Source organism: Elgaria multicarinata, chromosome 1 (genome assembly GCF_023053635.1).
Source record: "Elgaria multicarinata webbii isolate HBS135686 ecotype San Diego chromosome 1, rElgMul1.1.pri, whole genome shotgun sequence".
Taxonomy (NCBI): Eukaryota; Metazoa; Chordata; class Lepidosauria; order Squamata; family Anguidae; genus Elgaria; species Elgaria multicarinata.
The window spans coordinates 143,441,721-143,459,915 of NC_086171.1; the positions used below are offsets into that span (position 1 = coordinate 143,441,721).

The following is an 18,195-nucleotide window of genomic DNA, read 5'->3' on the forward strand; positions in this document are numbered from 1 at the left end:
AATGGGTAGTTTTGAGCCTGATGGCTCCTACATTCTGTTGATCTTGAGGACTTCTTCTACATTACTTCTCTCTTCTTGTAGGCAAACAAAGATGAACATATGAAAGGCAAACTGCTGTTGTGGGGCACAGAGATGGCAGCTATTGCTTTCTGTGTGTACACACAAGGCAAGATACTCATGCCCATTATCTATTATCTATTATTCCTACACGTATTCCTAAATGGAGTCTAGAAAAAAGTAGTGCTTGAAACAGTTTTAAGTTGTGTTGGGAGGAGAAGCTAAAACTGTTGTTCGAACTTCCTGTGTCTCTGCAGTGACAACACATCTACCCACTATGTATGTTCAAATGTTACCTTTTTATGCTATCTATCCATCTCCCCAACGTCTGTTAGGAGGAGAGAAGCAATATACCCCTGGAGAAGTGCACAAGGGCATGGCTAGACGGGGCGATATCTCAGGGATCGTCCCTGTGCGTCCACATGATGCACAGGGCATCCTAGGAGCAGGAAGAAACGATCCCTCCCTTGGCCCGGGATATCGCCCTACCAATAAATTCCGATTTTTCCACAGTCTCGGGATGATCCTGAGACCGCAGAACATGTGGCCTGCCATTCCATTTTTGTCCCGACTCCTCGCAAGTAATCGCGAGGAGTTGGGACCCAGGCACGGAGCTCCTCAGGAGCTCTGTGGCCATCGGGGGTGGGGCGGGGGAGTGCAGGAGCACTCCTGCGCTCTTCTCCGATTGAAAAAATAAACACAAAATGGCAGCCACAATGTCCTCTTCCTCCTGGGACGTCGCACGCCACGTGTAGACGAGAGGGACGATCTCGCGATCATAAAATCATACCCCTGAGATCATACCCCTCCAACCCCCTCGCCTAGCCATGCACCAAGTGTTTAAATTTCTTTAATAACAATCATGCTCCTCTGTAAGATCCTATCTGTCTGAAGCCACAGAAAGATTCAGGCCCATCATTTAGTTAATTAAATAACTAGGCAACTGCTTGAATGTAAAATGGTTACCCCCCCCCCCCACACACACATTTGAACATGCATGCTGTCAATCATAAACCCGCCTTACTATAGAAGACTATAAAACTGGAGGAAGATGCAGTTTGAATCGTTTTAGTTTCCATTGTCCGTTTCAAGTCTTTATATGGTGACTTGCTTTGCTTTTGTTTTCATTTCCCCGCAGCACCCCCTCACCCCACACCCCACCACTCTCCACTGATCCGTAGAAGGACAAATTGCAGCTTTTGCAAACTGCTGGGTGATGGCCAGCTGGCTGAGAGATCCATTGCCCAGGGCGTTAGGCTCCATCCCCTTGGAGATGGCACGTTTCATCTCCCCAACACAAGTGGAAGAGCCAGCAGTGGCTAAAGAGTACAAGGTGAAAATGCAGAATGCCGCTTTTGGATGTTCTTGCTCAAAGCCCTTTGCCAAGTGCTGCCACACAAAACCCCGAATGCAGCACACCAGTCTAGCAGTATGGTGTGCTGCGATTCGCCTCCCTGCAGACGTTTCCCAGCACAGCCAAGGGCTCCTTTGCAAAAATGATTCAAGGAGTCTGGTGCTTTAACTATGTGGCATGTTCTGCCCTCGAACTGCAGCCAACATATACTGAAACCACTAGCTGGGTCTGGCTCCCACTGAGATTACAGAGATCAGTCTGTAGGAACACTTTGAGCCAGCATGCCTCTGCGGTCTCCACCCCAGGATGTTCTGCAAAGGACACGTACTGTGCAAGCTCTGGGACTGGAAACGTGCTCCAGCCTCTATTTGTGTAAACAAAGCTGGCGGCCTGGGTGGATATTGTGGAGCACAAACAGCACTGTCTTATGCAGGCTAGTTGCTGGGAGAAGCCGATGAACTAAGTCAGATTATGCACATTTGCTTGAAGCTGCTTTTTAAAACAAATAAACAAACAAAACCAAGCAAAGGACATCCCTTTGAATTAAACTGGGAACCTTTTAGGATATTTATAATATACAGATTCAACCAAACAATCCCTCAGTTCTCCTATCATGTTGATCTGGAAGAAAACAATTTGAAAAGATAAAATCACACAACAAATAAATTATCAGGTTATTCAGGCCAAATGTCAGCACCTATAAACTGAAAGCACCAAACTAATTCAGGAGTTGGATGAAGTACAGGCATAGGAACATAGGAAGCTGCATTATACTGAGTCAGGCCCTTAGTCCATCTAGCCTAGTATCATCAACACTGACTGGCAGCAGCTCCCCAGGATTTTAGGCAGGAGGTTTTTCTGCCCTACCTGGAGATGCCAGGGATCGAACCTGGGATCTTCTGCACGCAAAGCAGATGTTCTACCATTGAGCCACAGCTCCTCCCTGAGGCTTAAATTGCATTATTTAATAATTGCCCATTTTTGCTTGTGTCAGTGTGAACTTCGTACACACACACACTTGGGAAAATACAATTGGGTTTTACAAAATGAAGAGTCTGAAACGAGAGACAGAGAGAGAGAGAGAAAGCTATTTACAGGGTTGAAGTAAGGCTCCTTGTATGCCACCCTGAGCTCCTTGGAGAAGGGCTGGATTCAAATGTAAGAAATGAATATTTAAAATTATATCATAAGACTAGGAATGCTGTGTCACAAGGGATTCCTATGCTGACACTGCTACTTATCATGTGCAGATGCAGTCTTCTGCAAACAATCATATAATCGTTAACCACTCACCATAGGGTTGTAAGGGATTTGCACAAAGTCAAAACAGATGCATGTTTTCTATGTACCTAGCCCCTAACCGGACATACAAATCCAGTAATCTTGAGCTAGTGCACACATTGAATTTATTCTGCAGTAATTTTATTCTGGTATTGTTAATCCAAAAAGTAAAAAAACAAAACAAAAAACTGATGTGATAAAAATAATATTAAATGCACGACACTGACTTACTCTTTTCATTCATTTATTTTCTCTCTTACTTTCTCTTTCCTTAAGACAGTGGAAATGGGGCTCACAGTCAACAACACAGACACAGATGCTTGGATGTGAGTGCCTCAATTATGTTTTTCAATGGAAGTTTTACCAACATATGTGCATGCAATTTGAGAAACACTGCACAACTGCTGCTTGTGGCCAATGTCAAGAGAGCATCAGAGGATCCGGACAGTACCTACACTGAAAACATCCTGGAAATCATGCAAGAATCATGGTGGAGAGAAGCACATAAATGTATCAAAGACATAGAAAACATGAAATATTCCAATGAAGGAGGTTTGATGCGGGCAGGCAGGGGGAAAGCATGGATTGCCAGAGGCTTAAAAGAAACACACACTGGCTTGCTCCTATGCCCAAAAGAGGAGCATGGAATGAACTCCCCAATCAGAGTGGCTGGATGCTGCAATGGTGCGAGGAGAGGTGGGGATGCAGGCAAGCAGGGCGGAAGAGAAAAACAGGGAACGTGCCAATAACAGTGGAGATCTGGCAGAGGCAGGAGACAAAAGAATATGTCCCCAGCATGAGACAGACCAATCTGAGAGATCCGCCCTTGTTTTCCTTCCTCGTTACTTCCTCTTTCAAAAAAGAGGAAGTACCCAATGAGTACGAAGCCCATTGAGTCTGCTGTTCTAATGGCGCTGCTTCTCCCGCACACAGCAGGAGAGAGCAGCAATTCCGAGTTTAAAAAAACATCGGACTTAATAAAGGTTTTTTGTTGTTGTCACGCAAGGAAGGCCAGAAGGGGTGGAAGGGGCACGGTATACAGATGACGTGATGTGAGGGACCTGAGCAAACTCGGTGAGCGCCCAGTAACAAGTGTAAAATGCTCATCGGATAGAGCTTTCACTCTAACATTCATGCTCCAAGCAATTTCCTCCCCACTCCCCTCCAAACGTAAAACCCAAGCATGCTTCAACACCATTTGACTTTTGTAGCGCTTGAAATACCAGAGGATGACCAATAAAGGCCTTTTATTTCACTTCCAAATATTTCATGGTTGTTGTTATTATTATTATTATTATTATTATTATTATTTAAAAAAAAACATTTTTAAAGGCAGCAGAGCATCTTTATAATGGTACAAACACATGGCCTTGCTGAAGGCCAACTCATCTGAATCCTAGAATGCCTGCACCACTCTTTGCTACCCCTTTCTCCTCCTTCATCCCAGCTCTCACCCCCCACTTGTAGAAAAATAAAGTAACCAGGCAAATTGCTTTGAATGCTTTCTTGTTATGATCCTTTGAAAGAAACCCACTACTCGACCATGGCACTTTCACCCTGCTTTATGTTCGCTGAATTTCTCCTGACAGTTGACTTTTTCGTTTGCCAGAACCACAACAAAGGAAAGCCTTGAGTTTCCATACAGGCCAGCACCCACCCCCCTCTCAACACACACACATATCTACACACACACACACACACACCTCTGTTTCACTCTCTACTCTGATCATCTCACAAAGATATTATTGTTGCTGGCTCACTGGGGTTCAGTGCACCTGAAACAGATCAAAGGCATTTTTTTTAATGCCAGTCTGACCACACAGGTCTCTCTCCCACTGCATTAAATTAAACCTGATGATTCATCTCTATTGCCCTCGGGGTCCTTAGGTACAAAGAGAAGGAGAAATATAGAAAGAGATTTCTAACAAAAACATGGAGGATAATAAACTTACATTTTATGGCCCTAATTAAAAAAAGGTACAGTTAATTTCAACCAACTGCAGCTGCATATACATCTCATTAAAAAAAAGGCACTCACAATTGCCCTATGTCATCAGCACAGTATAAACAGGTACAGATAAAAAAGAGTGCTTCAACCAAAGGCCTTTCAGATATTCATTCTGGAGCAGCTTTGGATTTGTTAGTTGCCCACTAATGGGAAATTGCCTTTGACAATGAAATAAGGTGGAAGAATAGTTTGAAACAGTCTACTACGTTGCAATCTTACACATAGTCACGTGTGCAAAGCACTAGACTGTCACATGATCTTATAATTCCTACAATGACCTTTAATCCTAATTTCAGGCCTTTCCCAGACTGGAATTCGGCCTTTAGATGGAAAAAGGTTCCCTACAATTGTGCTAGAGTGTTCTGCTCTGCATTTTTCGGTAGCATAGTACATCTTGTAGACATGGTATATATCAAGAGGGTTAAGCTGTGTGAGAAGCTACTGGCCCCATTCAGACAACACACTAAACCATGCTGCTTAACCACAAAATGGTTAACAGAATGCATAACGCATTCCATTAACCATTTTGTGGTTAAGCAGCATGGTTTAGCGTGTTGTCTGAACAGGGCCAATATGTGGAAGGTCATATGTTACTAGCAGCACCATTGGAGGCATTGCAACTCGGTAACCGCTGAAGCAAGCATGCAGGCCAACAACACGTGCTTACTTCTCATGCGATCATTGCAAGACGAACCGTCGGAAGACAGTAGCATGGGAAGTAACCACATTGCCGAATCTGCTCATGTGATTTGATTCATGAGAGAGCTTCGGCTATTGGGCGGTATAAAAATGTAATAAATAAATAAATAAAAATAAATAAATAAATAAATTTGTTTTCCTCAGGTAATGCCAGAAGCACTCTGGAAGCCACCATACCACAACAACTACTGATTTAGTATGGCGTGAGCAGACCGTTGGAAATGTGCAATTGAAATTATTCATTTTCTTTTCTTTTAATGATGCCTATCTGCAATTCTATAGAATAGCTTAGCTGTTTTATAATAACCATACTTAGCATTTAAAGTATGGATGGCAAACTTCTAGCCCGTGGGGGTTCCCAATCTGGCCCCAACCCATTTCCAAGCCCTTCCCCTGGGAGGCTTCGGGGCAAGGAATACCCATGCTATCTTCAATCACTGACTGGAAATAGCAGTGAGGATTCCCCCATATGCCATCCTCCCCCACCCCCCAGTTGGGAGGGCAAGCGACACACTAAGGGGAATCTGCTGTTCTCTCTGTTCAGTGACTGGAGTTAACAGCAATCCCTGCCAGAAAGCAGTTTCTCTGCAATAAGATGCAGGGAGAAAAAGCAGTTCCTCTTTCAGAGGCATACCCATACTTTTCTCCGCAAGGAGAAGCTCAGGTATGATGCCGGGGAGCAGGGCTTCGGGGGAGGGGTGCACCCCCTATCATCTGCCCCTGCCTCAGGGTGAGACAGAGAAGAATCTGGCCTCCTGGGGCTAAACAGTTGCCCATCTCTGTTTTAAAGTGTTCCGAATGCTATATGTTGTAATACTAGTTTGAGTTAGGAGGCATACAGAACCATGTTCCCTATGCTATCTGTTAGCAAAGGAAGCTCCCAGGCATGCTTAGGGGAACACCCAGGTCTAAAGCCTGAGGCCTATAGGGCTACCCCACACCCACACCATTTAAGTTTAGGAAAGGTGTGGTGGAGGAGACGGCTGGGTACAACAGGACTGGCCATCTCATGAGGCAGGGTGTATGTCCTACCTCAGGCAGAGTGGCAGGAGGAGCAGCACACGGCATGTTCCCATGCCAGGAGGGTTCCCTGCTACTGCATGGCTGCAGTGAGATAGAAGCAGGAGCAGCTCTGGAAAGTCCTGCCAGCCATACTTGCCCACTGAGACAAATGCCTCAGCAGGAGAGCAGCTGGGCCCCCCCTCTCCGGAGCAGCCACCCACCTTCTGTTCCACACTGTAGAGCAAGTCAGAGTGGATAACGGCAGCTGGGGGGATTGGGGTGAAGGTAGCTTTTCTCCCACCTCAGGCAGGGCGAGAGCTTGCGCCACCATTAAGATACAGGGAGTGGATATGGCAACACATTGAGCCCAAATCAACTCATGTGGGTTGGGCTCATCTCAAACTGAGTCCAAGACAGCTTGCCCCATCATAAGACTGTAAGAGAAGCATTTATTTATTTATTTATTTATTGCATCTCTATTAACACCCAAAAGCCAAATCTCTCTGGGTGGTTCACAAAAATTAAAACCATCAAATACAATTCAAGGTATAAAACAAACCACAATATATAATATACCCACAATCTAAAAGTACAATCTAAAAGCACAACCAGGATAAAACCGAGCAGCGCTGCAGATATTTATACAGATTTAAAATAACAGATTTAAAACAGCAAAGTTAAAAGACTAAGATGATAAACTGTTAAAATACTGGGAAAATAAAAAGCCATGATGGATCATACCAATGACCTAGTAGTCCAGCATTTGGGGACAGCCCAAAGGAGGACATGAGTGCAAAAACATTGTCCTGCTTGTGTTACCCAGCGAGATACTGCCTCTGATACTGGAGGTAATATATAGCCATCATCATGACTAGTAGCCACTGACAGCCTTACTCTCCATGAATTGGTCTAATCCCCTTTTCAAGCCATCCACGTTGGTGGCTATCACTACTTCTTGTGATAGACAATTCCACAGTTTAACTGTGCACTGTGTGTGAAGGGGTTCGACTCGATGGCCTTATAGGCCCCTTCCAACTCTACTATTCTATGATTCTATGATAATACTTCCTTTAATCTGTCCTGAATCTCTCACCATTCAAGTTAGTCACATAGAACCATAGAATAGCAGAGTTGGAAGGGGCCTACAAGGCCATCAAGTCCAACCCCCTGCTCAATGCAGGAATCCACCCTAAAGCATCATGGATGACACCAGATTTTAGTATTATGAGAGAAGGAAAAAACCTCCCTATCTACTTTCTTCATATTGTGTATAATTTTATGCACCTCGATTATGTTTCTGTCTCACCCATGTCAAAACCTCACACAACACACTGGAATCATCTAGGTTGAAATGCTCATTTAGCCAGGCGCTGAAACTCATGCTACAGCATACACTTCTATATAGCTGACTTAAAATGCTTTGCATGACTAAAAGCTAATACATTAAATTGTTGTTGTAAACAGCTTATGACTACCTCACTGTGTTATGAAGTTGCTGCTGCTGCTGCTGCTTTATACGCCTGAATTTACAGAGCAAACGGCAGTAAACTACAGTAAACTATGCTTTACAGTGGGGCAATGTCTCTTTTCTGCATCTGAGGGCTACTTCACAAAACACTTTTTTCTAATACAAATATCATCTTTATGTTGGAAAAAAACATATACAAAACCAGTATACACTTTCATTTGTGAACAATGCACATGTGCTTTATTTTGCTACATATGCTTGTTTTGTCAAATCCCACATAATGATTGAGTTTACATAAGTAAGTTAACACGCTTTAAATGGAATGGAATAAATGGAATAAAAATGACCGAGACACATAGTCATGACAATGGAATGCTTTCAGCCTTATACGTTTTTAAAAAGGTATTAATTTTAAAAAGAGAGACACTAAACTTTAATTGCAATCCCAGGAAAAAGCTTTCCCACTAATTCAGTGAGAAAAATTATTGAAGCAAAAATTGCTTATCTGGGCTTTTTTGGAGCCACAATGCATCTCGCGTAACTCTATAGATCATTAGAGCTCTCAGAGCAAGATGGATTTATATTGATTGAGTGAGGAGGTGGGAGAGATGAAGGTCTAAGGGGCTTTTCTAAAGACACCAAGTACTCCGTTATACATTAGTGACATGCACATCATGGGTTACTCAAAGCCAGAGTCTCCGGCTCCAATTTCACAATGCCCAGTTGAAGTCACAGCAGAATAATTTCTGACTTTCCTTTTATATTTTGTGCCTTTCCCCCCACCAGTATTGATTTTTACTACTATTAAAGATGCTTTTGATAGCAAATGCATGGTGATATATTACAAATCTCTGAAGGTAATGATAGAGTTACCATAATACACAGCACACATACGAACAGGCAAGGGCAAAGAAATTAAAAGAAGTGCTAAAAGGTCAGTTTTTCATCAGCCAGTTGTATGTGACTGGCATCAAAATCCTGCCCCCCAAACTTACCGCCATGTGGCATGAAGATGTCCCACATATCACAGCAATTCGGGAAGTTATCGGCTGGTTTTCACAGGGCACATTATGCCCTTTCACATTGGCTCCAATCATGCCTGGCATAAAGATCCAAAACAAAGAAACTCCATTTTTAAGACAAAACAAAATTCTTAAATCGTATCACTGTGAACGAGCTGGCCGATTACAGGAGCCATGCTCTATGCCACCGCCAAGCCTATAAAGTTTTGGCCAATTTATTATCCCAGCTATTCCTGTGTGTCTATTTGTTCTCATCCTTTAACCAACTGGACCCAATTAAGCATTACCCACACAAAGGAGTGCTGAACCCTTCATTTGCCTGCCACTTTCCCCCTCCAATCCCCATCGGCATCTGGCTGGTCACTGTGGAAACATAATGCTGAACCAGGTAGGTTCTTAGTCTTGATCCAGCAGGACTCTTCTTATTTCCCCCCATTCCGATCCATTTTTCTTCTACCTGTGCTTATTTCTGGTCTCAGAGCCCATTTATGGGGGGAAAGCTAGTGAGGAAGTGAGGAGGGAGTAGAAGAAAAAAGCATGTCTCAGCACTCTCCTCTTGCCTATTGCTTTCCCCTTAAAATTCCTTGTCCCACCTTCTCACTTTACAGCTGTTCAATTCAGCCCACATATGAATCCACAGGACTATCATCGCATCAAGTTCTGCCCATAGTCATTGACCTTAATGAAGCCTGCAAGTTGAATTGGCCAAAACTATGCATTCACTTTGCTTCACACTGGTTCCCTATCAGAAGCAGGGATAATACAATAGTGAGTGCTGGCATTCACAACATTCATCTGGATTTTTGACATTCTTACGTATCAACATTCTTCCCTTTTTTGGCTAAATTATTTCACTTTGCACATATGTGTGTGTTTGTGTGTGTGTGCTTGCATCTAACCGGGATATACTCTACCTGCTAAACAAACAAACAAAAAATGCAACTGTGCAAACAAGCTAAATACAAACAAATTAAATCTGACCTTTTTGGTACTCTGTAGTAATACTGATGCCTTTCCCCCCTAAAATAATTTTAAACTTTTTTTTCAAGGGGTGAATACACTCTCGTGTTATCCACTCCTATAATATCCAGATGACTTGATCCAAAGTAAATCCGCTTCAGTGACTGTATTTCAGTCATGTTAATTCCTAGCAAAATCAGCTTCCAATGATGCAAGGACATATATGAAAAAGTATGCAGACACAGCAAGGGTCTGTAGCAATGGATACAGCCTTAAGACGGGAAATTTAGTCTTTGATGAGGTTCATGACTGGTTTCTGCTTGTATAATAGCTGCAATGGTTATTACGTTTTAAAGATAAAATTACAGGTACAAAGAATGAAACTGGCAGTCCTAAATTCTAATGCTGGATTCCTAGAGCAAAGATAGGAACATTATGCAAAACCTGATCAGCCCTTAATTATGTCTCTTTCTACAAAATTTACATGACAATCTCCCGCAACAAATCAAACAAATTTTTTATTGTGAGTAAATTATTCTCTATAGTATTTTGATCACCATTATTATTCCACTGATGCTCTTGCATTTACATTCATAGTAGTTCCCAATAGCCGTCATAACTGGAGATTTATGTCCAGGGTATTTCATACATGCAAAGGACTTACTCATTTGTAAAGAGCAGAAACAATCACAACTGCCTGATAGCAATTAAACTTTCTTTTTTAGTTTATCCTGTGGACAGGCAAATATGCCACATTGTGTTGCGGGCACCGCATAGAGACACCCAACAGAGAATTTCCTTTACAAAGAAGTGCTATAATTAGAAGTGCACAAGGATATTTAGAATATTTTCTGTATCTCAAAATTGTATGTTAATTAAAGTAAGGATTATCACTGCAACTTGTAGATGTTTGTATGATTCACATTGTTATTAATGAGTCACAGGGCAAAATATGCATTAATCACAAAGAAAATATGCTTGGAGGGAAGTTACATCACTGAGGTAATTGGAGAGTTGGATTAATAAAAGGTCTACATATGTTTTGTTTGAGTATGTGTATACTATGCTGTCTGCCACACAGATACTTTGGCCTGTTTCAGACCGTGGGCCAGTTCGCATGATCAAACAAGCCACTGTGGCTTAAATAAGCTTAAATAAAAATCTTATACAAATTACTCTATTTGTATAAACTCCATGCAACATATTGGTTATCAGGATGTAATGTGGGGGTGAGATTACGTAGCCCCATGCCTGATGAGATTATTTTTGGCTTAATGGCCTCAAGCCAAAAAAACAACAAATGAGTAGACCTAGTCAGCAGTCTATATTGGACAAAGATTACAGTAACCAGGGACTATACTTTATAGTTATATAAAAAAATTAACAATCCTTCTCATATGTGCTGAAAACTGAATTTTTAATGCATTATTCAGGCTTCCAATAAAGGCAATTCTTTATATATTTATATTACATTATTACATTTATATCCCACCTTTTTCCTCTTGTAAGGAACCCAAGGCAACTTAAATGAACCTCCTTGTCTCCATTTTATCCTCACAAAAAACCTGGGAGGTAGGCTAGGCTGAGTGTCAGTGACTGGCCCAAGTCACCCAGTGAACTTCATATAGACAAGTGGGAACTAGAACTTGGATCTCTTGAGTCCCAGTCCAATGCTTTAACCACTACACTACACTGACCCTTTATTGGGTTGATTATTAAGTTTTCTGCCCCAGTAAAGCTTGTGGCAGCAACTGCTGGCAAAATCATACTGTGCTTGCTTAGGTTCATTCTGAATCCAGAATGCTGCCAGGGGTAGAGGGGCTTTACTGCTATGTTCTGGTCCCCTATGTCTTGTTCCCCTGGATCGTGGGGCCCATATATGCAAATTACACTGCCAAAAAGTGATCCAATAAAGCAAAGGCTGTAAGAGAATGGGGGCCTGGGGAGGCATAGAGGGCACTGATGGGGGATCAGGGTCTTGTACTACCTTGCTGAAAGTAGGAAAACAGCACAAGGGCTCCACTCCCTGCTTCTCCTTTCTGGGGGGAGGGGGCTTTTATATTTTCCGAAATGCTGCTTTCCTACCAACATCACTTCAATCTGCAGTTCTTAGGAATAATAATAATAATAATAATAATAATAATAATAATAATAATAATAATTATTTGTGATCCTAGGTTGACCTTTGGTACCCATTTGCAGTAGTAGTAGTAGTAAAGCTTTATTGTTTCAACCTATGGTTACAACAAACATAATAAAAACAATACTAAAACAAATCATACATACAAGGTCAGAAATTTTGTTCTATACATTTAAGCTATAAGAGCGAAGTTGGCCAATGCCAATATGACAGTCTTGTTGTTGCATGTAAACAGAAAGCATATTCTTTCTGAATCAGACCAGCCGGACAAAAAAATGATCTAAACATTTAGAACAAATTTCAGAATAGATAGGGCAGCAGAACACATATTGAGGCAGATCCTCCACTTTGCCACTACGGCAAGGGCAAAATCTCGAGGCATAAGGATTTTTATTAAAACGCCCTTCTAGCACTGCTGTTTTCATCTGTTGCATCTTTAATCGTGCAAGGACTGATCTAAGACGAGGGTTAGAAATTAGAGTCAGGTAGCGTTCACATTCAAATTTAAGATTAGTCTCTGCAAACCAAGGTGTTATCTTATTACTTGAGACTGCACTGTATAACAAGAAAGGACAACCAAGGGTTAACCAAATGTCAAGATTAGCATGTCAAAAGGAAACAGCTGAGAAGATTTTTAGTAGCCCTAATGCCTGACATGGCATCTTCCATCTCTAAAATAAACACACACACACACACACACACACACGCCTCTCCGGTTTAATACTAAAACAGGCCAAGCTTGAAAATGGAATCATGCTGGATTATAAATGAAATGCACATTAAACTATTTAATGTATCTATTATGGAGAGTATCAAATCTTTTGAGTCTACTGCGGGCAAATATTTTCATCCCTTGGGGCTTAGTGTTCAAAACCAAAGTTCATATCTGGCATTTAAAATCGAGTGGCCTCATTTGCACCGGTCTCTCCCACCATGGTTTCTCTGTATCCCTGAGTTTGCATTCATATAAACTTGTAATAGTGCAAAACAAGCATCCTGCCCTTTGCTGAGGCCACGTTGGACTGGAGTTGCCAAGAATGCAGCATCCTATTAATCAGTCTAACTGATATTCATTTGTAAAAAGAAGTTTAGCATTCTACTGATTTGCAATGTATATTTTGAGGAGCTGTCGTAATTTGACTCTCTTATGCTTATATTCCAGCCAGCAAAATGGGAAATTAAGACTTTCTTGTAAATTTCCTTTCTGGCAAACATTCCGGACAGCAGTGATGAAGAGAGGGGAAGCTCCATTCTGGTTGCTGTAAGAAGAGACTCTTATTCAAACATTCAGCTAGGGCAGCATCAAATACTGTCATGCACAACCCCTGCCCCACACCATGCAGGCAGCTCCAGTATGAACCAGACCCTTCCTCTTCCTAGAGTTGGAAGATCTTAAGACAGTAGTGCACGCAATGGTAACTTCAAGGCTCAACTTCTGCAATGTGCTCTACATAGGGCTACCGTTGTGCCTAGTCTGGAAACTTCAACTAGTTCAAAATATGGCAGCCAGGTTGGTCACCGGTACACCTAGGGGTAACCACATTACACCAGTTTTAAAATCTCTTCACTGGCTGCCAATTAGCTTCCGGGCAAAGTATAAAGTGTTGGTTATTACCTTTAAAGCCCTACATGGTTTGGGTCCAGGCTACCTGCAGGATCGCCTTCTCCCATACAATCCGCCTTGCACACTCAGGTCCTCTGGGAAGAATCTACTTCAGTCAGCCAAAATTAGGCTGACAAGTATTACCCAGAGGCCCTTCTCTTCTGCTGCTCCCAGACTGTGGAATGGCCTGCCAACTTAAAAGTCTTTAGCATTTAAGAAAACTATTAAGACTGATCTCTTCTGGTAGGCCCACCCAGTGGAATTTTAGGATGTTTTTAGGATGTTTTAATAATGTGTACTATGTTTTTAATCAATTTTATGTATTTATACTTATTGTTGTTCCCTGCCTCGATCCAAATGGGGAGGTGGGTAAGAAATAATTTTTGATGATGATTATGATGATGTGCCTAATCATATGGAGGCCTTGTTCACTTTTTGTTGCAGGTGGTGGTAAGCTATTTTATCTTAGTCCCCTACTGAATGTATGAACTAGGGCAGATATACCCACTGATAATAACCAGATAATAACCAGCTTACCCCTTGGCTGTATATGCAGAGAAAGATGTGTATTTCCTTGCTTAGAAATGCAAGTCCTCAAACACAAGGCGAGTATTATGACCCTCCAAATTTTCTCCAATTTAGCTTTAATGTGAGCCGGAGAAGGATTCCACTCTTTACTCTCTTCTAGTCAGTGGTCGCCCAACTATCTTTCCATCCCCCTCATGATCCTCCAAACTCATCCCTCCCACCCACTGTTGGCGGACATTGTTGCTGCTGCTCCTGCAGCAAGAAAAAAGTGGGAAGGAGCAAAGTTTCACCCACATGCAGAAGGCATAAACAGACATGGGCTGCTGACACAAGTAGGCCAAAGGAAAAGTATCATCTTTAGGCCTACTTGTGTCTGGCACACTGCATAGCAGCAAATTAGGCAGAACAGGGAGAAAAAGGTCTCCCCACCTTCTGTCCTCCCCCTTGACCAGTCGCCAGTGCCACTAAGTAAGAGAGAGAAGGAAAGAGGGTAGGGTTAGAGGGTCACTGATGAGTGCGTGAGAGAGAGGCTTATGGGGGCAGGGGAATCAAATTCCATTGCAAAGCATCCATCCTGATTTTCCATGTAAAAACTAGGATTTTTTTTTAAAAAAATCTGTTGCTCTCCAGCTCTTAGCTGGAAAGGGACCATTTAAATCCCTAAAGAAAGAATGACTGCACTAAAGAAGTAAAGGACAATGCCTGGCATCAATTTGAATTTCACCAGCAAATAGGAATAGGAAGTATCCCCCATGTTCAGAACTACTCTCCAGAGGAAGTCCTACTCTGATTCTATTCATCACAAAGAAAGCAGATATCCCTACTTCTAAGAAGTAAAGTTCTAACATGCCAATAATTCCCCTATTCTACTTCCAACAACTGATTTACCATAATCACATTCTACCTCTCTCTACCTCTCTAGTAAAGATAGAAAATGACATGGGTTAAATCTAATTTTAATCCTACTTATGGTAGACTCACTAAAATGAATAAGACTGGTGGGAGCAATCCTAAGGCCCCTCAATATTATCTGAGGCAGCCACAGAATATTGGGGATTCCCTCCCCTTCTGAAGTGCCATCACTAGATGGGCTAAAAAGCTAAAATGCCCATCTAGCAAAATATGGAGGGCTTTGTACAAGAAGGCAAAGATCATGTCCACCGCTCTGCAATGCATCTTTGGAAGCTTCTGAGTTCAGGGACCTCCGATCATTGAGGGTGCTATTGATTGGGTTGTGCCCTAAGTTAGCCATTAATTTTATTACTGTTTAAGGGTGCAATCCTATGCATGTTTAGACAGGAAAAAGTCCTACAACTCCCAGCATTTCCCAGTCAGGTTTTATTTATCTATGACTGTAAGCCACCTTGAGTGCCATTTTATTGATAGGAAGATGGTATACAAATAAAAAAGTATCTTTCAATGCATTTCAACGCCAACATTGTTATCTTTTCGGCGCCAGGTCAAGACTTTTCTCTTCTCCCAGGCATTTTTTTAACAGCATTTTAACAGCATTTAACAACGTTAAGTTTGTTTTTAATGGACCCCACAATTGTTGTTTTTAAATGGATACTGTTGTTTTTATACTGTTTGTGTGTGTGTGTGTGTGTGTGTGTGTGTGTGTGTGTGTGTTTTAAATTGTATACTTTTAATGTTTACTATTTTTAAATGTTGTAAACCACCCAGAGAGCTTCGGCTGTGGGGCGGTATATAAATGTAATTAAATAAATAAATAAATAAATAAATAAATAAATAAATTTACTTTAAGTAGGACTAACATTGGATTTAATCACATATGACCACTCAAAGTATTTGTAGGGGCTCCCTAGTGATGACGTTAGGTTAAATTACTAGGCATGGACTTCACATGACAGGTTAGTAAAAGTTGCTATGTAACTGTATTTTACACACCAAGAAAGCATAAAAAATAACATGGCAAATCATCATGCAGGGACTTTTCTGTTTTAATTCCCTTATTTCAGTGGGATGTCTACATTGTAACCAGGTAAATATATGTAATGTTACTTTTAAAAATACCTGAATGCTGCCAAGATAATTAAAGCAATGAGAAGTTGGAAATTGTTGAAAAATACTGAACAAAATTATGGGCATCATACAGTTGTAGGACTGGAATTGCTCTGAAAAACCATGTGACCAGGGGGCTGTTTTCATGGTGCCAAGTTAGCACCGTATTCCCCTAAAATCCCACAATTTCACTTAACTGGGGTAGCATCGGGTAATTCCGACACCAGGGAGAGAGTGTGGGGTTTCCGGTAGTCATCCGGGTACTGGAGCTGCTGCCCCTGCCCTCTTCCTGGCTTCCAGTGACCAATCGGTGGTCACCTTCTGCTAGGACTACCACCCAGATCAGGCACGGAGCCAAGTCAGACAGTGGAAGAGCCAGGGTGACCTTGCTTCCACCGAAAAAGTCAGGGTAAGTCCCAAATATTTTAGTGTGCAGCTTTGTGGAAAAGCCCCACCGTGATTACGAATCTGCAGCTGCGTCATATAACTGACGCAGTGCAGATTCACCGCCACCACCGCAGGGCTTTGAGCTCAAAATGGCACCCTCTGTTAGCTTATTCTCAAACATCCCTAAACTGATTAGACATACAATACTTGTCCGAAGTAGCATTCCGGCATTGTTTTACACATGCTGCCCTATTTCACTTAATAGTTTCTCCAAAGTCTTCTTGGCCATATGCTTTCTTTTTTAACTGGATATTGGTTGTTTTTATGCTTTTAAAATTTTGTATACTTGTTTTTAATGTTCAATGTTTTAATCTTTATAAACTGCCCAGAGAGATTCGGCTATGGGGCGGTATATAAATGTAATAAATAATAATAAACAACAATACTTGATTATATCCGCGTGGTCACAGAAACTGAAAATATGTACCGAATGCTCCTGCTCTGCCCTGCAGGCTTTGCAACCCAAGGCTCTGCTTATGCAAAGCAAGTGAGGCAGAGCAAAGACACCCATTATCTTACCTATCCCTCCAGCATGGGCATCAATGAGAGACGCAGCTACAGCAATTCCCTTAGAAAGGCCCAGGTCTTTTGCAGCTTCTGGTGTTAGCCCCTTTCCAACTGGAGCTCCCGGAGTGAGAACTTCATTTCCTGAGCAGACACAAGAGGAAAACAACAACACAAAAATAAAAAATATACCAGCTATTTTTTCTATTTTTTCCTCAACTAATATACGTTTCATTTTATTTACCAAGCACAGATAATACTCCATTTTATTTTAAAACACACACGTCATGAAATGCTAATCAAAACAATTTAACTGCTTATATCAACAGTATAATTGCATTTCTCTAAACATCAGATAAACATGGATGCTTTATTTGTACAGCTACACTGTGCGGTTTTCAAGAGAACATACGTGTTGTTTCAATAGTGTTCGGTACTTGGGTGGAAAGAAGTTACTATTCCCTTCAAGAAATTAGTGTAATGTTTTGTGGCCATTACAGCTAATGTCATATGCACCCAAAACCTTTCATATGAATCCTACAACAGTTGCTGGGGAACATCGGTGGGAAGGTGCTCTTGCACTCAGGTCCTGCTTGTGGGTTTCCAGTGGGCAGCTGGTTGGCCCCATGTGAAAAGAATGCTGGACTAGATGGATCCTTGGTCTGATCCAGCATGGCTCTTCTTATATTCCTTACCATCTATGGCCAAGGTTAAAATGGCATGGGCTTCAACAGGACTCAACTAGTACTCTGAAGACCCTAACTATGGCTGCAGCAAAGTGGTAGTTAAAGTATTCTAATCACAACTTTTTTTGCATGATTGGAAGAACGGATGCCTGTCTCTTCCCTAATCCTGCTGATTTGCTTATGCCTTGTATAGCAAACGTTTGTCCACCTGAGATCTGACTACAATGTACATGTGAGTAGGTATACTGTAGCAGTTAAGCGTTTGAGCTGTGCACCAGAAAGTTTGAATTTTCAGTTACCGGCAGATGCTGTATAGTGAGTAAGGTAAGCAGGGATGGATGCTACTGCCAATGCAAACAGGATCCTCCAAAATAAGACAGAAGGTGAGGTTAAGAATGGGGGCAGAAAAAAATG

The 18,195-nt window shown here is 41.8% G+C and overlaps 1 protein-coding gene across 4 annotated transcripts in view; it reads right to left on the reverse strand.

The window, feature by feature from the left end:
- The window catches only part of FGGY (FGGY carbohydrate kinase domain containing), a 220,106-nt gene that overhangs the window by 87,500 nt on the left and 114,411 nt on the right, over positions 1-18,195 (reverse strand). For all 4 annotated transcript variants that reach the window (XM_063138270.1, XM_063138262.1, XM_063138287.1 and 1 more), the window contains exons 7-8: positions 17,111-17,239; positions 8,865-8,968 (exon numbers count right to left, since the gene is read on the reverse strand). In XM_063138270.1, coding sequence (XP_062994340.1) covers positions 8,865-8,968; positions 17,111-17,239 — 233 coding nt within the window. The remainder of the gene's footprint in view (positions 1-8,864; positions 8,969-17,110; positions 17,240-18,195) is intronic.